Raw genomic sequence first — 25,039 nt, 5'->3', positions numbered from 1 at the left:
TATATAATGTCCTTATATGATTACATATAGTTATATAATGTCCTTATATGATTACATATAGTTACATAATGTCCTTATATGATTACATCTAGTTACATAATGTCCTTATATGATTACATCTAGTTACATAATGTCCTTATATGATTACATATAGTTACATAATGTCCTTATATGATTACATATAGTTATATAATGTCCTTATATGATTACATATAGTTACATAATGTCCTTATATGATTACATATAGTTATATAATGTCCATATATGATTACATATAGTTACATAATGTCCTTATATGATTACATATAGTTACATAATGTCCTTATATGATTACATACAGTTACATAATGTCCTTATATGATTACATACAGTTACATAATGTCCTTATATGATTACATATAGTTATATAATGTCCTTATATGATTACATATAGTTACATAATGTCCTTATATGATTACATATAGTGACATAATGTATTTATATGATTACATATAGTTGCATAATGTCCTTATATGATTACATATAGTTACATAATGTCCTTATATGATTACATATAGTTATATAATGTCCTTATATGATTACATCTAGTTACATAATGTCCTTATATGATTACATATAGTTATATAATGTCCTTATATGATTACATATAGTTATATAATGTCCTTATATGATTACATATAGTTATATAATGTCCTTATATGATTACATATAGTTACATAATGTCCTTATATGATTACATCTAGTTACATAATGTCCTTATATGATTACATCTAGTTACATAATGTCCTTATATGATTACATATAGTTATATAATGTCCTTATATGATTACATATAGTTATATAATGTCCTTATATGATTACATATAGTTACATAATGTCCTTATATGATTACATATAGTGACATAATGTATTTATATGATTACATATAGTTACATAATGTCCTTATATGATTACATATAGTTACATAATGTCCTTATATGATTACATATAGTGACATAATGTATTTATATGATTACATATAGTTACATAATGTCCTTATATGATTACATATAGTTATATAATGTCCTTATATGATTACATATAGTTATATAATGTCCTTATATGATTACATACAGTTACATAATGTCCTTATATGATTACATATAGTTATATAATGTCCTTATATGATTACATATAGTTACATAATGTCCTTATATGATTACATATAGTTACATAATGTATTTATATGATTACATATAGTTACATAATGTCCTTATATGATTACATATAGTTACATAATGTATTTATATGATTACATATACGGTAGTTATATAATGTCCTTATATGATTACATATAGGTACATAATGTCCTTATATGATTACATATAGCTACATAATGTCCTTATATGATTACATATAGTTACATAATGTCCTTATATGATTACATATAGTTACATAATGTCCTTATATGATTACATACAGTTACATAATGTCCTTATATGATTACATACAGTTACATAATGTCCTTATATGATTACATATAGTTATATAATGTCCTTATATGATTACATATAGTTACATAATGTCCTTATATGATTACATATAGTGACATAATGTATTTATATGATTACATATAGTTACATAATGTCCTTATATGATTACATATAGTTACATAATGTATTTATATGATTACATCTAGTTATATAATGTCCTTATATGATTACATATAGTTACATAATGTCCTTATATGATTACATATAGTTACATAATGTCCTTATATGATTACATATAGTTACATAATGTCCTTATATGATTACATACAGTTACATAATGTCCTTATATGATTACATATAGTTACATAATGTCCTTATATGATTACATATAGTTACATAATGTCCTTATATGATTACATACAGTTACATAATGTCCTTATATGATTACATATAGTTATATAATGTCCTTATATGATTACATATAGTTACATAATGTATTTATATGATTACATATAGTTACATAATGTCCTTATATGATTACATACAGTTACATAATGTCCTTATATGATTACATATAGTTATATAATGTCCTTATATGATTACATATAGTTATATAATGTCCTTATATGATTACATAGTTATATAATGTCCTTATATGATTACATATAGTTACATAATGTCCTTATATGATTACATATAGTTACATAATGTCCTTATATGATTACATATAGTTACATAATGTCCTTATATGATTACATATAGTTACATAATGTCCTTATATGATTACATATAGTTACATAATGTCCTTATATGATTACATATAGTTACATAATGTCCTTATATGATTACATATAGTTACATAATGTCCTTATATGATTACATATAGTTACATAATGTCCTTATATGATTACATATAGTTACATAATGTCCTTATATGATTACATATAGTTACATAATGTCCTTATATGATTACATATAGTTATATAATGTCCTTATATCATTACATATAGTTATATAATGTCCTTATATCATTACATATAGTTACATAATGTCCTTATATCATTACATATAGTTACATAATGTCCTTATATGATTACATATAGTTACATAATGTCCTTATATGATTACATATAGTTACATAATGTCCTTATATGATTACATACAGTTACATAATGTCCTTATATGATTACATATAGTTACATAATGTCCTTATATGATTACATATAGTTACATAATGTCCTTATATGATTACATACAGTTACATAATGTCCTTATATGATTACATATAGTGACAATGTATTTATATGATTACATATAGTTACATAATGTCCTTATATGATTACATACAGTTACATAATGTCCTTATATGATTACATATAGTTATATAATGTCCTTATATGATTACATACAGTTACATAATGTCCTTATATGATTACATATAGTTATATAATGTCCTTATATGATTACATATAGTGACATAATGTCCTTATATGATTACATAAAGTTACATAATGTATTTATAGGATTACATATAGTGACATAATGTATTTATATGATTACATATAGTTACATAATGTCCTTATATGATTACATATAGTTACATAATGTCCTTATATGATTACATATAGTTACATAATGTCCTTATATGATTACATATAGTGACATAATGTCCTTATATGATTACATATAGTTATATAATGTATTTATATGATTACATATAGTTATATAATGTCCTTATATGATTACATATAGTTATATAATGTCCTTATATGATTACATATAGTTATATAATGTCCTTATATGATTACATATAGTTATATAATGTCCTTATATGATTACATATAGTTACATAATGTCCTTATATGATTACATACAGTTACATAATGTCCTTATATGATTACATATAGTTATATAATGTCCTTATATGATTACATATAGTTATATAATGTCCTTATATGATTACATATAGTTATATAATGTCCTTATATGATTACATCTAGTTACATAATGTCCTTATATGATTACATATAGTTACATAATGTCCTTATATGATTACATACAGTTACATAATGTCCTTATATGATTACATATAGTTATATAATGTATTTATATGATTACATCTAGTTACATAATGTCCTTATATGATTACATCTAGTTACATAATGTCCTTATATGATTACATATAGTTACATAATGTCCTTATATGATTACATATAGTTATATAATGTCCTTATATGATTACATATAGTGACATAATGTATTTATATGATTACATATAGTTATATAATGTCCTTATATGATTACATATAGTTATATAATGTCCTTATATGATTACATATAGTTATATAATGTCCTTATATGATTACATATAGTGACATAATGTATTTATATGATTACATATAGTTACATAATGTCCTTATTTGATTACATATAGTTATATAATGTCCTTATATGATTATATATAGTTACATAATGTCCTTATATGATTACATATAGTTATATAATGTCCTTATATGATTACATATAGTGACATAATGTATTTATATGATTACATATAGTTACATAATGTCCTTATATGATTACATATAGTTACATAATGTCCTTATATGTGTTACGCCGAGCGCTCCGGGTCCCCGCTCCTCCCCGGAGCGCTCGCTTCACTCCCTCCGCTGCAGCGCTCCGGTCACGTCCTCTGACCCGGGGCGCTGCGATCCTGCTGCCAGCCGGGATGCGATTCGCGATGCGGGTAGCGCCCGCTCGCGATGCGCACCCCGGCTCCCCTACCTGACTCGCTCCCCGTCTGTTCTGTCCCGGCGCGCGCGGCCCCGCTCCCTAGGGCGCGCGCGCGCCGGGTCTCTGCGATTTAAAGGGCCACTGCGCCGCTGATTGGCGCAGTGGTTCCAATTAGGGTTTTCACCTGTGCACTTCCCTATATTACCTCACTTCCCTTGCACTCCCTTGCCGGATCTTGTTGCCTTAGTGCCAGTGAAAGCGTTCCTTGTGTGTTCCTTGCCTGTGTTTCCAGACCTTCTGCCGTTGCCCCTGACTACGATCCTTGCTGCCTGCCCCGACCTTCTGCTACGTCCGACCTTGCTTCTGCCTACTCCCTTGTACCGCGCCTATCTTCAGCAGCCAGAGAGGTGAGCCGTTGCTAGTGGATACGACCTGGTCACTACCGCCGCAGCAAGACCATCCCGCTTTGCGGCGGGCTCTGGTGAAAACCAGTAGTGGCGTAGAACCGGTCCACTAGCACGGTCCACGCCAATCCCTCTCTGGCACAGAGGGTCCACTACCTGCCAGCCGGCATCGTGACAGTAGATCCGGCCATGGATCCCGCTGAAGTTCCTCTGCCAGTTGTCGCTGACCTCACCACGGTGGTCGCCCAGCAGTCACAACAGATAGCGCAACAAGGCCAACAGCTGTCTCAACTGACCGTTATGCTACAACAGTTGCTACCACAGCTTCAGCAGTCATCTCCTCCGCCAGCTCCTGCACCTCCTCCGCAGCGAGTGGCCGCTCCTGGGATACGCTTATCCTTGCCGGATAAATTTGATGGGGACTCTAAGTTTTGCCGTGGCTTTCTTTCCCAATGTTCCCTGCATCTGGAGATGATGTCGGACCTGTTTCCCACTGAAAGGTCTAAGGTGGCTTTCGTAGTCAGTCTTCTGTCCGGAAAAGCCCTGTCATGGGCCACACCGCTCTGGGACCGCAATGACCCCGTCACTGCCTCTGTACACTCCTTCTTCTCGGAAATCCGAAGTGTCTTTGAGGAACCTGCCCGAGCCTCTTCTGCTGAGACTGCCCTGTTGAACCTGGTCCAGGGTAATTCTTCCGTTGGCGAGTATGCCGTACAATTCCGTACACTTGCTTCAGAATTGTCCTGGAATAATGAGGCCCTCTGCGCGACCTTCAAAAAAGGCCTATCCAGCAACATTAAAGATGTTCTGGCCGCACGAGAAATTCCTGCTAATCTACATGAACTTATTCACCTAGCCACTCGCATTGACATGCGTTTTTCTGAAAGGCGTCAGGAACTCCGCCAAGATATGGACTCTGTTCGCACGAGGCGTTTCGTCTCCTCGGCTCCTCTCTCCTCTGGTCCCCTGCAATCTGTTCCTGTGCCTCCCGCCGTGGAGGCTATGCAGGTCGACCGGTCTCGCCTGACACCTCAAGAGAGGACACGACGCCGTATGGAGAACCTCTGCCTGTACTGTGCTAGTACCGAACACTTCCTGAGGGATTGTCCTATCCGTCCTCCCCGCCTGGAAAGACGTACGCTGACTCCGCACAAAGGTGAGACAGTCCTTGATGTCTACTCTGCTTCTCCACGTCTTACTGTGCCTGTGCGGATGTCTGCCTCTGCCTTCTCCTTCTCTACAGTGGCCTTCTTGGACTCTGGATCTGCAGGAAATTTTATTTTGGCCTCTCTCGTCAACAGGTTCAACATCCCAGTGACCAGTCTCGCCAGACCCCTCTACATCAATTGTGTAAATAATGAAAGATTGGACTGTACCATACGTTTCCGCACGGAGCCCCTTCTTATGAGCATCGGATCTCATCATGAGAGGATTGAACTTTTGGTCCTCCCCAATTGCACCTCGGAGATTCTCCTTGGACTTCCCTGGCTTCAACTTCATTCCCCAACCCTGGATTGGTCCACTGGGGAGATCAAGAGTTGGGGGTCCTCTTGTTCCAAGAACTGTCTAAAACCGGTTCCCAGTAACCCTTGCCGTAACTCTGTGGTTCCTCCAGTAACCGGTCTCCCTAAGGCCTATATGGACTTCGCGGATGTTTTCTGCAAAAAACAAGCTGAGACTCTACCTCCTCACAGGCCTTATGATTGCCCTATCGACCTCCTCCCGGGTACTACTCCACCCCGGGGCAGAATTTATCCTCTCTCTGCCCCAGAGACTCTTGCCATGTCCGAATACGTCCAGGAGAATCTAAAAAAGGGCTTTATCCGTAAATCCTCCTCTCCTGCCGGAGCCGGATTTTTCTTTGTGTCCAAAAAAGATGGCTCCCTACGTCCTTGCATTGACTACCGCGGTCTTAATAAAATCACGGTTAAGAACCGCTACCCCTTACCCCTCATCTCTGAACTCTTTGATCGCCTCCAAGGTGCCCACATCTTCACTAAATTAGACTTAAGAGGCGCCTATAACCTCATCCGCATCAGAGAGGGGGACGAGTGGAAAACGGCATTTAACACCAGAGATGGACACTTTGAGTATCTGGTCATGCCCTTTGGACTGTGCAATGCCCCTGCCGTCTTCCAAGACTTTGTCAATGAAATTTTTCGTGATCTGTTATACTCCTGTGTTGTGGTATATCTGGACGATATCCTAATTTTTTCTGCCAATCTAGAAGAACACCGCCAGCATGTCCGTATGGTTCTTCAGAGACTTCGTGACAACCAACTCTATGCCAAAATTGAGAAATGTCTGTTTGAATGCCAATCTCTTCCCTTTCTAGGATATTTGGTCTCTGGCCAGGGACTACAGATGGATCCAGACAAACTCTCTGCCGTCTTAAATTGGCCACGCCCCTCCGGACTCCGTGCTATCCAACGCTTTTTGGGGTTCGCCAATTATTACAGGCAATTTATTCCACATTTTTCTACCATTGTGGCTCCTATCGTGGCTTTAACCAAAAAAAATGCTGATCCCAAGTCCTGGCCTCCTCAAGCAGAAGACTCCTTTAAACGACTCAAGTCTGCCTTTTCTTCGGCTCCCGTGCTCTCCAGACCTGACCCTTCCAAACCCTTCCTATTGGAGGTTGATGCCTCCTCAGTAGGAGCTGGAGCTGTTCTTCTACAAAAAAATTCTTCCGGGCATGCTGTCACTTGTGGTTTTTTCTCTAGGACCTTCTCTCCAGCGGAGAGGAACTACTCCATCGGGGATCGAGAGCTTCTAGCCATTAAATTAGCACTTGAGGAATGGAGGCATCTGCTGGAGGGATCAAGATTTCCTGTTATTATCTACACCGACCACAAGAACCTCTCCTACCTCCAGTCGGCCCAACGGCTGAATCCTCGCCAGGCCCGGTGGTCTCTGTTCTTTGCCCGATTTAATTTTGAGATTCACTTTCGTCCTGCCGATAAGAACATTAGGGCCGATGCTCTCTCTCGTTCCTCGGATGCCTCAGAAGTTGATCTCCCTCCGCAACACATCATTCCACCTGACTGCCTGATCTCCACTTCTCCTGCCTCCATCAGGCAGACTCCTCCAGGAAAGACCTTTGTTTCTCCACGCCAACGCCTCGGAATCCTCAAATGGGGTCATTCCTCCCATCTCGCAGGTCATGCGGGCATCAAGAAATCTGTGCAACTCATCTCCCGCTTCTATTGGTGGCCGACTCTGGAGACGGATGTTGGGGACTTTGTGCGAGCCTGCACTATCTGTGCCCGGGATAAGACTCCTCGCCAGAAGCCCGCTGGTTTTCTTCACCCTCTGCCTGTCCCCGAACAGCCTTGGTCTCTGATTGGTATGGATTTTATTACTGATTTACCCCCTTCCCGTGGCAACACCGTTATTTGGGTGGTCGTTGATCGATTCTCCAAAATGGCACATTTCATCCCTCTTCCTGGTCTTCCTTCTGCGCCTCAGTTGGCTAAACAATTTTTTGTACACATTTTTCGTCTTCACGGGTTGCCTACGCAGATTGTCTCGGATAGAGGGGTCCAATTCGTGTCTAAATTCTGGAGAGCTCTCTGTAAACAACTCAAGATTAAATTAAATTTTTCCTCTGCATATCATCCCCAGTCCAATGGACAAGTAGAAAGAATTAACCAGATCCTGGGTGATTATTTGCGACATTTTGTTTCCTCCCGCCAGGATGACTGGGCAGATCTCCTTCCATGGGCCGAATTCTCGTATAACTTCAGGGTCTCTGAATCTTCCTCCAAATCCCCATTTTTCGTGGTGTACGGCCGTCACCCTCTTCCCCCCCTCCCTACCCCCTTGCCCTCTGGTCTGCCCGCTGTGGATGAAATTTCTCGTGACCTTTCCATTATATGGAGAGAGACCCAAAATTCTCTCTTACAGGCTTCTTCACGCATGAAGAGGTTCGCGGATAAGAAAAGAAGAGCTCCCCCCGTTTTTTCCCCTGGAGACAAGGTATGGCTCTCCGCTAAATATGTCCGCTTCCGTGTCCCTAGCTACAAGTTGGGACCACGCTATCTTGGTCCTTTCAAAATTTTGTGTCAAATTAATCCTGTCTCTTATAAACTTCTTCTTCCTCCTTCTCTTCGTATCCCTAATGCCTTTCACGTCTCTCTTCTCAAACCACTCATCCTCAACCGTTTTTCTCCCAAATCTGTTCCTCCCACTCCTGTTTCCGGCTCCTCGGACGTCTTCTCGGTCAAGGAAATTTTGGCTGCCAAAAAGGTCAGAGGGAAAAATTTTTTTTTAGTAGACTGGGAGGGTTGTGGTCCTGAAGAGAGATCCTGGGAACCTGAGGACAACATCCTTGACAAAAGTCTGCTCCTCAGGTTCTCAGGCTCCAAGAAGAGGGGGAGACCCAAGGGGGGGGGTACTGTTACGCCGAGCGCTCCGGGTCCCCGCTCCTCCCCGGAGCGCTCGCTTCACTCCCTCCGCTGCAGCGCTCCGGTCACGTCCTCTGACCCGGGGCGCTGCGATCCTGCTGCCAGCCGGGATGCGATTCGCGATGCGGGTAGCGCCCGCTCGCGATGCGCACCCCGGCTCCCCTACCTGACTCGCTCCCCGTCTGTTCTGTCCCGGCGCGCGCGGCCCCGCTCCCTAGGGCGCGCGCGCGCCGGGTCTCTGCGATTTAAAGGGCCACTGCGCCGCTGATTGGCGCAGTGGTTCCAATTAGGGTTTTCACCTGTGCACTTCCCTATATTACCTCACTTCCCTTGCACTCCCTTGCCGGATCTTGTTGCCTTAGTGCCAGTGAAAGCGTTCCTTGTGTGTTCCTTGCCTGTGTTTCCAGACCTTCTGCCGTTGCCCCTGACTACGATCCTTGCTGCCTGCCCCGACCTTCTGCTACGTCCGACCTTGCTTCTGCCTACTCCCTTGTACCGCGCCTATCTTCAGCAGCCAGAGAGGTGAGCCGTTGCTAGTGGATACGACCTGGTCACTACCGCCGCAGCAAGACCATCCCGCTTTGCGGCGGGCTCTGGTGAAAACCAGTAGTGGCTTAGAACCGGTCCACTAGCACGGTCCACGCCAATCCCTCTCTGGCACAGAGGGTCCACTACCTGCCAGCCGGCATCGTGACAATATGATTACATATAGTTATATAATGTCCTTATATGATTACATATAGTGACATAATGTATTTATATGATTACATATAGTTACATAATGTCCTTATTTGATTACATATAGTTATATAATGTCCTTATATGATTACATATAGTGACATAATGTATTTATATGATTACATATAGTTACACAATTTGGTTGTAAAAGTCACATACCCATCAAATTCAACCAGAAAAAATATGGATGAAGGGAGGAAAGGAACATTTAAAACAGTAAAAGAACTGGCTCATGAGGTGACTATTCCACAGATTCACAGCTCTTACAGTAAAGAACCTGCTGCTTGGATGTCTATTCCAGATTTCACAGCTCTTACAGTAAAGAACCTACTGCTTAGATGTTAATTCCAGTTTTCACAGCTCTTTCAGTAAAGAACATGCTGCGTGGTTGTCTATTCCAGATTCACAGCTATTACAGGAAAGAACCAGCTCATGAGGTGACTATTCCACAGATCCACAGCTTTTATAGTAAAGAATCTGCTGCTGACATGTCTATTTCAGATTCATAACTCTTACAGTAAAAAGAAAACAGCTCTTGAGGTGACTACAGATTGGCAGCTCTTACAGTAAAGAACCCGCTGCGTGGATGTCTATTCCAGATTCACAGCTATTACAGGAAAGAACCCTCTACTGACATGACTATTCTACAGATTCACAGCTCTTACAGTAAAGAACCCGCTGCGTGGATGTCTATTCCAGATTCACAGCTATTACAGGAAAGAACCCGCTACTGACATGACTATTCTACAGATTCACAGCTCTTACAGTAAAGAACCCGCTGCGTGGATGTCTATTCCAGATTCACAGCTATTACAGGAAAGAACCCGCTACTGACATGACTATTCTACAGATTCACAGCTCTTACAGTAAATAACCTGCTGCTTTGATATCTATTCCAGATTCACAGCTATTACAGGAAAGAACCCGCTACTGACATGACTATTCTACAGATTCACAGCTCTTACAGTAAATAACCTGCTGATTTGATATCTATTCCAGATTCACAGCTTTTACAGTAAAGAACCAGCTCCGGAGGCGACTATTCTACAGATTCACAGCTCTTACAGTAAAGAACCAGCTCTGGAGGTGACTATTCTACAGATTCACAGATCTTACCATCTTGTGGCCCTTGGACCAGGTGGAGGGAGGTTTAAAGCTTTGTTTTGTTTTGGGGGTTTAAAGCTTCTCATCATTTTCGGATGGCCCATTTATATTAATAATGTTTGTACAGGAACATGAACTGGTTATTTAGTGTCCGCTTCAGACTAATGAATTTTCAGCCAATAATGATTAGGGGAGATGTGGAGGTGCTGACCAATCGGGGCCCCGGAGTGGACATCTCTGATTACACTGACTCTGTGCGCAGGCAGAGACGCCGCTCCTGAAGCTTCTGACGATCATTAGAGAAACTCAATAACTTGGTAAACTGGGGAAATCTGACGGGGCCGTAGACATCCACAAGGTCTGTACAAGGAAGGTCTGAAGATGGAGGCACCAAGCCTTAAAGTGAACAGCCACAGAAAAACAGCGCCACACCTGTCCACTGGTTGTGTGTGGTACTGCAGCTCTGCCCCATTCACCTCAGTGGAGCCATGGACCAACCCATGGACAGGTGTGGTGCTTCTGTAAAACTGGACAACCCTTTAAAGAACCCAAGACCATGTGCAGAAGGGTTTGACCACATGCCCCTATTGCCCCCACCCTGAGCCCATGGACCTAGTAGAGGTCAACCTCGATCCTTCATTGTGGGGGTCAATTATTTTATAATTCACTTATTTGCCCTTATTATGATGCGTTCATATGGTGCCCTTTGGGGGTGTCAGTCCAGCCACCATAGGAAACGATTTAGCCTGATGTCTCCCTGTGACTATAGTGCAGTCAGCTTTGTTACAGACACAGGGTCTCACCAGCCAAACTCTACACTCAGACCTCACTTCCTTTCTACCATAATCAGATGGAGGCCAGAAGCACCTCCTATGGAACCTCCTCACCACCCTTGTCTGGCTCCTGCACCTACCTACGCTGTACTGGCTTTGGGCTCTTACCTCCAGGGATCTCTGTCAGCTCATTTAATGGGGGCACAGACTCTAGTTTGTCGGCGTAATCCTTCCCCGCCTGGCGCTGGGCATAACGCGCCTCAATCTCTTTCTTGGTCCTCGGGATGCGACACTTGAAGATGCAGCAGAGGGTGATGACTGCAGAGAGAGAAGACACATTGTGTGGATCATTACTGTTACATTGTATCTGGATTGTAACTGTTACATTGTATCTGGATCGTTACTGTTACATTGTATCTGGATCGTTACTGTTACATTGTATCTGGATCGTTACTGTTACATTGTATCTGGATCGTTACTGCTACATTGTATCTGGATCGTTACTGCTACATTGTATCTGGATCGTTACTGTTACATTGTATCTGGATCGTTACTGTTACATTGTATCTGGATCGTTACTGCTACATTGTATTGAGATCATTACTGTTACATTGTATCTGGATCGTTACTGTTACATTGTATCTGGATCGTTACTGCTACATTGTATCTGGATCGTTACTGCTACATTGTATCTGGATCGTTACTGCTACATTGTATTGAGATCATTACTGTTACATTGTATCTGGATCGTTACTGTTACATTGTATCTGGATTGTAACTGTTACATTGTATCTGGATCGTTACTGTTACATTGTATCTGGATCGTTACTGGTACATTGTATCTGGATCGTTACTGTTACATTGTATCTGGATCATTACTGTTACATTGTATCTGTATACTGACTTACATTGTATCTGGATCGTTACTGTTACATTGTATCTGGATCGTTACTGTTACATTGTACCTGGATCGTTACTGTTACATTGTATCTGGATCGTTACTGTTACATTGTATCTGGATCGTTACTGTTACATTGTATCTGGATCGTTACTGTTACATTGTATCTGGATGATTAATGTTACATTGTATCTGGATCAGTATTGTTACATTGTATCTGGATCGTTACTGTTACATTGTATCTGGATCGTTACTGTTACATTGTATCTGGATAGTTACTGTTACATCGTATCTGGATCAGTATTGTTACATTGTATTTGCATCGTTACTGCTACATTGTATCAGGATCATTACTGTTACATTGTACCTGGATCGTTACTGTTACATCGTATCTGGATCGTTACTGTTACATTGTATCTGGATCGTTACTGTTACATTGTATCTGGATCCCGACTGTTACATCGTATCTGGATCGTTACTTTTACATTGTATCTGGATCTTTATTGTTACATTGTATCTGGATTGTTATTGTTACATCGTATCTGGATCGTTACTTTTACATTGTATCTGGATCTTTATTGTTACATTGTATCTGGATCGTTACTGCTACATTGTATCTGGATTGTTATTGTTACATTGTATCTGGATCGTTACTGTTACATCATATCTGGATCGTGACCATTACATTGTGTCACGTAATGAAGCTGCAGTCCTTCACAGTTATATATCCCAACTACCCATCAGGACTGTATAAACCGTATACATCTACATCGCTGGTCTACAGACTGCCATGATATGCTGGGAGTTGTAGTGTCACCCAGAAACAGCTGTTTCCAGGTGGGCATTCTCTCCTTCCTGAAAGATTCCTGGCTTAGCACACATTCCCAGTCAAGTTCTAAGGCTCCTAGTATGATAAAAAAAAACTGACTTTAAGGGAACACTACATGAAATAGCATGGGCCCTTAACAGCAGAATAGTGAGTGCTGCTCTGGAGATGACTGGAATTGTAGACTTTGTGTTGTAATTGCTGCTCTGGAGGTGACTAGAGGATAATAATGTTTTAACAATATTGGGAACCAGCTCATCCCTGGAGCGAGTCTGTTATAAATGTCTGCACTAAATGGATGATGGTATCATGGAATCCACATCAGCAAAGACTGAGCGCGGTCACATGACAGAGGGCGCTGCCATTCCATCCACTCATTTCTGGCCGCGAGCTGAGCGCAGGGTCATGTATTTACTCTAGAAAAATCGAAGGTGAATTAATGAGCAGCGAGCGCAGAGGTGACCACGGACAAAGAGGAGCCACTTAAAGGGCCGGCGCCCTCCCTGGAGATAACAGACACAAATCCTCCTGGCCTTGTCCTGTGTCTTTATTCCTCTTATACACATTTGATCCAGGGAAAGCTGGGTCAAACCAGAAGATTAGAATTAATTCTTTGTGCTCATACAATCGTCATCGGTCATACATTCCTTATAGATAATTTGTGATGGTCCAGTACAGGAAATGTTACCCAATACTCTTGCTTCTCTACAGTGTCCATTGGGCCCCTTGCATCTGTCCCCCATGTAAATATGTTTCTAATGTATTATACCATGTAATGTGTTCAGAAAGCACTGTCACTTTAAGACTGTTTACCATGTGACTTGTCATGTGATTGTTACCCAGGAGGTAACAGTGACCAGGTGATCCCAGGGGTGACCTATGGGCTCCCTGCTAGTCTCCCCCATATAAGCCCTGGGTGGAGCTTCTCTCTCTTGTTGCAGTCGAGTCTACGAGTCTGGAGTCATAGGAGCCTCAAGTCAAGTCTGCAACCACAAGTCTACAAATCTGAAATTAAGATCAAGTCACCGCTTAGTCTACCTCAAGTCAAGTCGCAGTCATCTATAGTCAAGTCAGAGTGACCTGCACTAAAATATCCATATCTACTACAAGTCCCAGCAAGCCCTTAAGTCTCTGAAGTCACTGGTCACCTCCATGGGCCCTGGCTGAACTGTATAGACTGTTCCATCTGTCACTCAGTAAAGCTGCCGTTGTCCATAACTTGGCATCGGAGTCATTATTGCCCCCTACCTAGCCCAGGATCCAGCGGTATACCTTCAGGTGGTATTGAGGATGAACCACGCCCTGGCGTCTTGAATACAAGGGGTTAATGCCATCTGCCCCTAGGGTAATTCCATCTGCCCTCATCTCACCCCGTTACCACAACTTTTGGTGTCCTACAAACAGGATACCAGACTGCGGGGAAGGACTTGTGGCATAATGCGCTTATGCTACAAGTCCTTCCCCGCAGTCTGAACTGTGTCCAGTATTGTCTGCAAAAATCGCATGCCGATGCAAATAACGTTTGCGCCAGAAAGTGTATGGGACTTTGTCAGAGGAAAGTGTTTTACTCCTGGCGCTTGTGAAATAGAGGGGGAGGAAAAGACTGTTGTCCGCCATTGTGAAATGTTTAAGTACTGTGTCCACCATGTAGAAGATCAGATCAGAAGCTATGTTACGTTGCCAAGTATTGCCTGTACCGGCAAGGGTTAAAGATGTGCCGGAGAAGTGCGTGAAAATGTCCCGCGCTGGTCAGCGTCCCGCCCCTGGGCGTAGAAACCATGTTGCTGTATTGATGCCAAAGTGGAACTGTGAAGATCTGCCCCTTGTTGACGGGGGAGCAGAAGTCAGCGCTGCACCACTGACGCACTTCCAGCCGGCGGCCATTTTCCCGAAGCCCTGCATAAAAAGAGCAGCGCTGCCAGATTCTCCCAGTTTGCAACTGGCAACTGGAGCAACATGGCGGAATAGGCAAGCACACGTGCAGAGAGTCCCAAGATGGCGCCGAAGGGCCAGAAAGTCGCTACGGCACACCTGTTTCAACAATTAGCTAACCGTCTCCAGAAGATCTCCATCGGGGCCGAAGAGGCCTGCTACCAAGACCCGCTTCCCGAGGACGATGGAGACTGGCCACCAGCCCCGGCAGAGGGAACGCCAGCATCTTCTCAAGCATAATTGCCGGTGAGGCTGTCCCCTCACCACCGGACCTGGGGGTCCTGGGCCGAAATTCACACAAAGATGTCAGAAGTGAGAACCCCGGCTGAGGCCGCTTTCTCTACCCCTCCTTATACCCCTAGCCCAGAGCAAACCCCCCAGGTCCAGAAGTCTGAAGCATGTCCCCGATCCCCAACTTTACCAAAGTGCTTTTTTGGCGATGAGCCTGGATTAATACAGTATATGAGGGAGCACCTCCTTCCCCTGCCTGGGAAATCTCATCCCCCAGTCCCACCGATCCAGTCTGAGAGGGCAAGAAGAGAAGCTCAGGTGGCCGAGATTATAGAGGGGCTGAGGGCACAAAGAATGGAAAGATATGGGCCGAAGCTGCTGCCATATGAGGTGCGGCAAGCGCAGCAGCAGGACACAAAAGCATTGGAAGCCCTTTACATTAGGAAGCTGGAACATCTCCGAGAGGGAGAGCCACCCCTGGAACGTTGCAGAGACACAGTCATAAAATTTGACAAAGTGCGAGGATTTGGCATTCTCATGGACTGTTGTCATGGTGGGACCATCTTAATTAATGGTGGGGCAGTACAGAGAGACTATCTCCCCCCACCACTGCATTCTCTAGAGAGCGGGGAGATCGTGGAGTATACTCCTGTACAGAGTATGAGAGGAGAGTTGGCGGCTGTGGTGACCAGTCCGAAGAATCCAACCCACATTCCGTTTGCCTACTTCCCATCGGATCCCTTTGGGTTACCGTCCAGGAGGAGGAGGTCTACATGCCCGAAGTGCCTATCAAGGCACCAAAATTCCTGCCAAAGTTGTCTGTGAATGTGCCCAGGCCTACTCCTGTGGTCGAGGAGGTTTGGCCGGCCCAACAGGCACCTACTGCTGTTCCCCAAGTGGCGCAAGCTGCTGCTGTTCAAATGGTGGTTACCATCAGCCCCATCATTACAGAGTCTACTTTGTCACAGGTAAACTGGAACACCCGAGTGAGTCCATTAGAGGGGGTTACATGTCCCAACCTCAGAAGCAGTGTGACCAGGGAGGCTGGGATGGCAAGTTTGCAAGTTAAATGGGCACTGTCATGAAATCAAAAAATTGATATGTTGTAGTACTTAAGTAATACAACATATCTCTAATATACTTTAATTAAAAAAAGGGATTTTAAACCAATTTAAAATCACTTTTAAATGCGGCCACTAGGGGTCGCCTTCCTAATGGCCGAATGCATTCAGCAGTGATGTCACTCCAGAATTTCGACTCATTTAAGCCTGGCAATGAGTCGAAATTCAGTCACTGCAGTGCTCGCTCCTGCCTGTCAATCAAACAGGCGGGGGCGAGCGCTTTGAAGGAAGAGGATGCGCGCAGGCTCCCGGGGACAAGGTAAAGTATTATTGGGGGGGGGGGGTTGCGTGTTCACCTATACAGTATGCCTCCAGTTTCCCAACTACAACTCCCAGCATGCCCTGACAGCCAATAGATGTCAGGGCAAGCTGGGAGTTGTAGTGGGGAAACAGCTGAAGGGACACTAAATAGGTGAACTAAGGGGGGTGGGGAGGGGGAGTTGGTTGAGCGGAGCGGCGGGGCTGGGGGAGGGGTTGCGGTAGGGCTGGACGGTATACCGGCCGCGGGATGTGCAGGAGCGGGAGCCGCTAAGCTCACGTGCGGTGCACATCCCCGCTCCCCCTGCAGCTGCCGCTGGTTCTCAGTGATCAGAGCCAGGGGAAAGCGCAGAAACTTCATCCCCGCTCTGATGTTTCCCTCAGCCCCGAGCCGGCTCCCTGCTCAGCCCCCTCTCCCCTTCCTGCAGGTTGTTTAAGTTTATCGTGCCCGTCCCCAGGTGCGGACTCTGCAGGGCCTCCTTCCCCTGCAAGCGCTAAATGTGACAGGCAGGCACAGGGCATCTGATCTTCATCCCCGCTCTGTTCTCTGATCCCCGAGCGGGGACCGGGATCAGAAGCTCTGCAGAGTCAGTACATTCAGCGCTTGCAGGGGGTGAAGGCCCTGCTGATTCTCACATTCCCGTCCCTACTTGGGGATCAGAGAACGGAGCGGGGACAAAGATCAGAAGTGCTGCGTCTGCACATTCTGCGCTTGCAGGGGGAGAAAGCTCTGCAGCTGCCGCAGCTGGGGACCGGGATTATAAGCTGCGCAGCGGCGAAAATGTAAGTGAATAGCCGTCAGTGCGCCCATGGGGGAAATCATGATAGTGCTGCGGCTGACAGTTAACCCCTTCCCCGCAGTGGGGGCCGTGCGCACGGTCCCCATGGCGGGGAAGGGGTTAACTGTCAGCCGCTGCACTTATACACTGTTTCCCCCATGATATCACGGTAATACCGTGATATACATATTAGGTCATACCGCCCAGCACTAGGTTGCGGGCTGCGCGTCAAGGAAGGGGTACTCTGGGTGAACTAAGGGGGAGGGGGGAGTGGGTTGAGCGGCGCAACGGGGCCGGGGGGTTGCGGGCTGAGCGGCGGGGAGCGGTATGTGCGGCCATCACAGATCCGGTGTTCACCTATACAGGGTGCCTCCAGTTATTTCCCCACTACAACTCCCAGCATGCCCTGACAGCCAATAGATGTCAGAGCAAGCTGGGAGTTGCAGTGGGGAAACAGCTGGAGGTGCCCTGTATAGGTGAACTACGGGCGGAAGTGTTGGCCCCAGCAGGCATCAGTGCCTGCTGGGGAAGTCTGCCTGGTAGTGAGCACACAAAAAAAATTAAAGGCAGGGAGGGGGTTAGGGATAGATGGGTAATAGGCAGGGACAGAAAAAAGAAAAACAGTGATGGTGGGAGCTACCCTTTAAAGAAGCCTACCCGTGATAATTCTGCTATGTGTCACTAACTTTACTTTGTGAAGTACGTTTGTTGTCCACAGGTTATGCAACATCTAAGAAGAAATGCCTGACAGACTTGTCAAGAAGTTTATTTGTAACCATTTGCGTAAGTGTTTGTGCCCGGTTTTTAGCCGTGATTCTTTACTAAGGACTCTAAAGTGTACCAGAACTGTGGAGCGGTACCAGAATAAAAAAGAGATGAATATACTGTCAAAGTAATATATTTTAGCTCATATCGTTGTACAAGTATTCGTGTTAGTGCACTAAAATATTTATGGTGTAATAAAAATGTATATAATATGTTTGTACAAAAATGCTCAAGTGTACAGTGTCTTATTTATGGCGATTTATATAGGAGGTATATTGAGCATAGCCATTGCCTCACTGCCATGACAGTTACCTGCAAGATATAGGGAATAAAACTAATACCTATATACAATTGTCAGTATCACACATAGTCAGACTAATTTAGTCAGTCTATATAATGTGTTAATGAGTTAATCGAAATGTCTAGTCAGGACTGTATCTAACGTTTCCAGTATATATTGTCAAAATGTTTCTATGTATCTAACATTTTTCCTGTCCCGTGTACAGGGTGCTCTCCTGGCCAGAGGGTTTCCCTGCAACTTAAAGGGGTACTCCGGTGAAAACCTTTTTTTCTTTTAAATCAACTGGTGGCAGAAAGTTAAACATATTTGTAAATTACTTCTATTAAAAAATCTTAATCCTTCCAGTACTTATTAGCTGCTGAATGCTGCAGAGGAAATTCCTTTCTTTTTGGAACACTGATGACATCACGAGCACAGTGCTCTCTGCTGACATCTCTGTCCATTTTAGCAACCGTGCATAGTAATTGTATGCTAAGGGCAGCATGGTGGCTCAGTGGTTAGCACTGCTGTCTTGCTAGTGCTGGGGACTTGGGTTCAAATCCCACTAAGGAAAACAATAAATAAAGCGTTATTGTTTTTATTATAATAACGTCAGCAGAGAGAACTGTGGTCGTGATGTCATCAGAGAGCATTCCAAACAGAAAAGAATTTCCTCTGTAGTATTCAGCAGCTAATAAGTACAGGAAGGATTGAGATTTTTTAATAGAAGTCATTTACAAATATGTTTAACTTTCTGTCACCAGTTGATTTAAAAGAAAAAAGGTTTTCACCGGAGTACCCCTTTAAGTAAAGCACGTAGAGTGACAGAAATGCTCCTGTTGCTCACAGATCTGCAGAATAAAAATCGTTCTCACATTTAAGTTAGAAAACATAAGTTCAGATTTCCAATTAGAAGAGAAAAAACGTACACAAAAGCGCTTCCTCGTGTGGGATCACCAATTGAACGATAAAGCCAAGTGTGGGTAAGGCGGCGTTCACACCATGTTTTTGCAGTACAGTTCCCGTATCAGGTTTTTGATTAAAAAAAATTTAAAAAAATGGATTCCTCAAAACCGGACTAAACTGTATCAAAACGTGTGTACAAATTTGTATCTGTATACGGTTCAAAACTGTATACGGTTTGAAAAGTGACTTGCCGGTTGCATCCGTTTTTTTAAGAAAAAACTGTATACGTTTTGAACTTTTCCCTCCATTATGAATAAAGTTTCACTTGCTTGACTGAAATTCCAAGAAAAAAAAAAAACTGTGCAAAGTCAAAAACCGTATGGTGCAAACCGGATGGAACCGTACGCACATACAGTTCTGTATGGTTCCCATTGACTTCCATGTTAAAAAAAAAATAAATGTATACGGTTTAATACGGTTTTTCGGTAAAAAAAAAACGTATGAAGGAAGAATTGTCCAGCGCTGGGCTTGCAGGTAAAAAGCTTGCTTTTATTTAGAAAATCTGACAGAAATCACTTGAAAGAGGACAATGCCTGACGCGTTTCGCACCTCAGTGCTTAAGCACTGAGGTGCGAAACGCGTCAGGCATTGTCCTCTGTCAAGTGATTTCTGTCGGATTTTGTAAATAAAAGCAAGCTTTTTATCTGTATACGGTTCAAAACTGTATACGGTTTGAAAAATGACATCCGGTTGCATCCGTTTTTTTAAGAAAAAACTGTATACGTTTTGAACTTTTCCCTCCATTATGAATAAAGTTTCACTTGCTTGACTGAAATTCCAAGAAAAAAAAATGTGCAAAGTCAAAAACCGTATGGTGCAAACCGGATGGAACCGTACGCACATAAGGTTCTGTATGGTTCCCATTGACTTCCATGTTAAAAAAATAAATAAATGTATACGGTTTAATACGGTTTTTCGGTAAAAAAAAAAACGTATGAAAGAAGAATTGTCCAGCGCTGGGCTTGCAGGTAAAAGCTTGCTTTTATTTAGAAAATCCGACAGAAATCACTTGACAGAGGACAATGTCTGACGCGTTTCGCACCTCAGTGCTTAAGCACTGAGGTGCGAAACGCGTCAGCCATTGTCCTCTGTCAAGTGATTTCTGTCGGATTTTATCTGCAAGCCCAGCGCTGGACAATCCTTCTTTGGTATTGTTGCATTAAGCCAAGGGCGGGACCGGCGTGTCCTTGCGCAGGTGCTTCGGATTTGCTCGGAGCGGCATCACTATTTGCTAAAAAAAAACGTGTGGTTTGAAAAACTGAGACAACCGTAGACATTATGGTGCATACAGATTTGAATGGGAAGTCTATGGGAACGGTTTTCTGCGCGGTTGCATACGTTTTTTTTTATCGTGGTATGAACCCACCCTTAGTAACGTGCTCACCTGGATAGGGTGTGCAGAATCCAGGCACAACACTTACTAACGCATGTCATAGAAGATCAGCTGCTGCCGCTTCTCACGCCGGGGACGTCGGAGCGTTGCATAACAATGAAGAGAGACCGGAACGTGGAAGCGAGGATCGCGCTGCTGGAGAAAGTCAGTACTTGGATGTAACAAAGGTATTAAACCCGAGGGTTTTCTTTTAGTAGTATTTTATTCACACAAACGCGTTTCTGGGTATAAATGACCCTTTCATCAGGGGAGATCACCCAAAAGTGTTGTGTGAAGGAAATACTACTAAAAGAAAACCCGCGGGTTCAACACCTTTGCTGCTTCCAAGTACTGACTATCTGCAGCAGCGCGATCCTCGCTTCCACGTTACGGTCTCTCTTCATAATTAGAAGAGAAGGAAACTTACTGACTGCAAGAACAAAGATGGAGAAGACCCCAATGACCTGCCAGAGCCGCAGCCCCCAGAACACCACCGTCTCTGACGTCACTGGACTCGGCTTCTGTTTTGGAGGATCAGTCGGTGCCTGAAAAAGAAGAAATAATGGACATTATAGAGCAAAATACAGGGAGCACAACGGAATAAAACAAGAGGTCACTGCTGTGGAGGAACTGTATATATTATGGGGGAGATGTATATATTATGGGGGAGATGTATATATTATGGAGGAGATGTATATATTATGGGGGAGATGTATATATTATGGGGGAGATGTATATATTATGGGGGAGATGTATATATTATGGGGGAGATGTATATATTATGGGGGAGATGTATATATTATGGGGGAGATGTATATATTATGGGGGAGATGTATATATTATGGAGGAGATGTATATATTATGGAGGAGATGTATATATTATGGAGGAGATGTATATATTATAGGGGAGATGTATATATTATGGGGGAGATGTATATATTATGGGGGAGATGTATATATTATGGGGGAGATGTATATATTATGGGGGAGATGTATATGTTATGGGGGAGATGTATATGTTATGGGGGAGATGTATATGTTATGGGGGATCTGTATATATTATGGGGGAGATGTATATGTTATGGGGGAGATGTATATATTATGGAGGAGATGTATATGTTATGGGGGAGATGTATATATTATGGGGGAGATGTATATATTATGGGGGAGATGTATATATTATGGGGGAGATGTATATATTATGGGGGAGATGTATATATTATGGGGGAGATGTATATATTATGGAGGAGATGTATATATTATGGGGGAGATGTATATATTATGGGGGAGATGTATATATTATGGAGGAGATGTATATATTATGGGGGAGATGTATATATTATGGGGGAGATGTATATATTATGGGGGAGATGTATATATTATGGAGGAGATGTATATATTATGGGGGAGATGTATATATTATGGGGGAGATGTATATATTATGGAGGAGATGTATATATTATGGGGGAGATGTATATATTATGGGGGAGATGTATATATTATGGAGGAGATGTATATATTATGGAGGAGATGTATATATTATGGGGGAGATGTATATATTATGGGGGAGATGTATATATTATGGGGGAGATGTATATATTATGGGGGAGATGTATATATTATGGGGGAGATGTATATATTATGGAGGAGATGTATATATTATGGGGGAGATGTATATATTATGGGGGAGATGTATATATTATGGGGGAGATGTATATATTATGGGGGAGATGTATATATTATGGGGGAGATGTATATATTATGGGGGAGATGTATATATTATGGAGGAGATGTATATATTATGGAGGAGATGTATATATTATGGGGGAGATGTATATATTATGGGGGAGATGTATATATTATGGGGGAGATGTATATATTATGGGGGAGATGTATATATTATGGGGGAGATGTATATATTATGGAGGAGATGTATATATTATGGAGGAGATGTATATATTATGGGGGAGATGTATATATTATGGAGGAGATGTATATATTATGGAGGAGATGTATATATTATGGGGGAGATGTATATGTTATGGGGGAGATGTATATGTTATGGGGAGATGTATATATTATGTGGGAGGTGTATATATTATGAGGAGATGTATATATTATGGGGGAGATGTATATATTATGGGGGAGATGTATATATTATGGGGGAGATGTATATATTATAGAGGAGATGTATATATTATGGGGGAGATGTATATATTATGGAGGAGATGTATATATTATGGAGGAGATGTATATATTATGGGGGAGATGTATATATTATGGAGGAGATGTATATATTATGGAGGAGATGTATATATTATGGGGGAGATGTATATATTGTGGGGGAGATGTATATATTATAGAGGAGATGTATATATTATGGGGAGACGTATATATTATGGGGGAGATGTATATATTATGGAGGAGATGTATATATTATAGAGGAGATGTATATATTATGGGGAGACGTATATATTATGGGGGAGATGTATATATTATGGGGGAGATGTATATATTATGGAGGAGATGTATATATTATAGAGGAGATGTATATATTATGGGGAGACGTATATATTATGGGGGAGATGTATATATTATGGAGGAGATGTATATATTATGGAGGAGATGTATATATTATGGGGGAGATGTATATATTATAGAGGAGATGCATATATTATGGGGAGACGTATATATTATGGGGGAGCTGTATATATTATGGGGAGACGTATATATTATGGGGGAGATGTATATATTATGGAGGAGATGTATATATTATAGAGGAGATGTATATATTATGGGGAGACGTATATATTATGGGGGAGATGTATATATTATGGAGGAGATGTATATATTATGGAGGAGATGTATATATTATGGGGGAGATGTATATATTATAGAGGAGATGCATATATTATGGGGAGACGTATATATTATGGGGGAGCTGTATATATTATGGGGAGACGTATATATTATGGGGGAGATGTATATATTATGGAGGAGATGTATATATTATGGGGGAGATGTATATATTATAGAGGAGATGCATATATTATGGGGAGACGTATATATTATGGGGGAGCTGTATATATTATGGGGAGACGTATATATTATGGGGGAGATGTATATATTATGGAGGAGATGTATATATTATGGGGGAGATGTATATATTATGGGGGAGATGTATATATTATGGGGGAGATGTATATATTATGGGGGAGATGTATATATTATGGGGGAGATGTATATATTATGGGGGAGATGTATATATTATGGGGGAGACGTATAAATTATGGGGGAGACGTATATATTATGGGGGAGATGTATATATTATGGGGGAGATGTATATATTATGGAGGAGATGTATATATTATGGAGGAGATGTATATATTATAGGGGAGATGTATATATTATGGGGGAGATGTATATATTATGGGGGAGATGTATATATTATGGAGGAGATGTATATATTATGGGGGAGATGTATATATTATGGGGGAGATGTATATATTATGGAGGAGATGTATAAATTATGGGGGAGACGTATATATTATGGGGGAGATGTATATATTATGGGGGAGATGTATATATTATGGAGGAGATGTATAAATTATGGGGGAGACGTATATATTATGGGGGAGATGTATATATTATGGAGGAGATGTATATATTATGGGGGAGATGTATATATTATGGAGGAGATGTATATATTATGGGGGAGATGTATATATTATGGGGGAGATGTATATATTATGGGGGAGATGTATATATTATGGAGGAGATGTATAAATTATGGGGGAGACGTATATATTATGGGGGAGATGTATATATTATGGGGGAGATGTATATATTATGGGGGATCTGTAGATGTTATGGAAATCACTTCATGGAATTGTATTTAAATTGGAGCCAATGCAGATATCGGTTAGAGATGAGTGAAGTTCCAGTGATTCGATTCGTCACACACTTCTCGGCTCGGCGGTT

General features: G+C 41.9%; 1 protein-coding gene across 4 annotated transcripts in view; it reads right to left on the bottom strand.

Annotated features, from left to right (window-relative positions):
• The window catches only part of TMIE (transmembrane inner ear), a 112,760-nt gene that overhangs the window by 19,603 nt on the left and 68,118 nt on the right, over positions 1 to 25,039 (bottom strand). For all 4 annotated transcript variants that reach the window (XM_056518720.1, XM_056518722.1, XM_056518723.1 and 1 more), the window contains 2 exons: positions 21,486 to 21,603; positions 11,799 to 11,948 (listed from right to left, as the gene is read on the bottom strand). In XM_056518720.1, the coding sequence (XP_056374695.1) occupies positions 11,799 to 11,948; positions 21,486 to 21,603 (268 nt within the window). The remainder of the gene's footprint in view (positions 1 to 11,798; positions 11,949 to 21,485; positions 21,604 to 25,039) is intronic.

The sequence above is a fragment of the Hyla sarda genome, chromosome 5, assembly GCF_029499605.1.
Source record: "Hyla sarda isolate aHylSar1 chromosome 5, aHylSar1.hap1, whole genome shotgun sequence".
NCBI classification, from domain to species: Eukaryota; Metazoa; Chordata; class Amphibia; order Anura; family Hylidae; genus Hyla; species Hyla sarda.
Note: the sequence above shows the minus strand (reverse complement) of the source record. Positions and strands in the feature narration are given on the sequence as shown.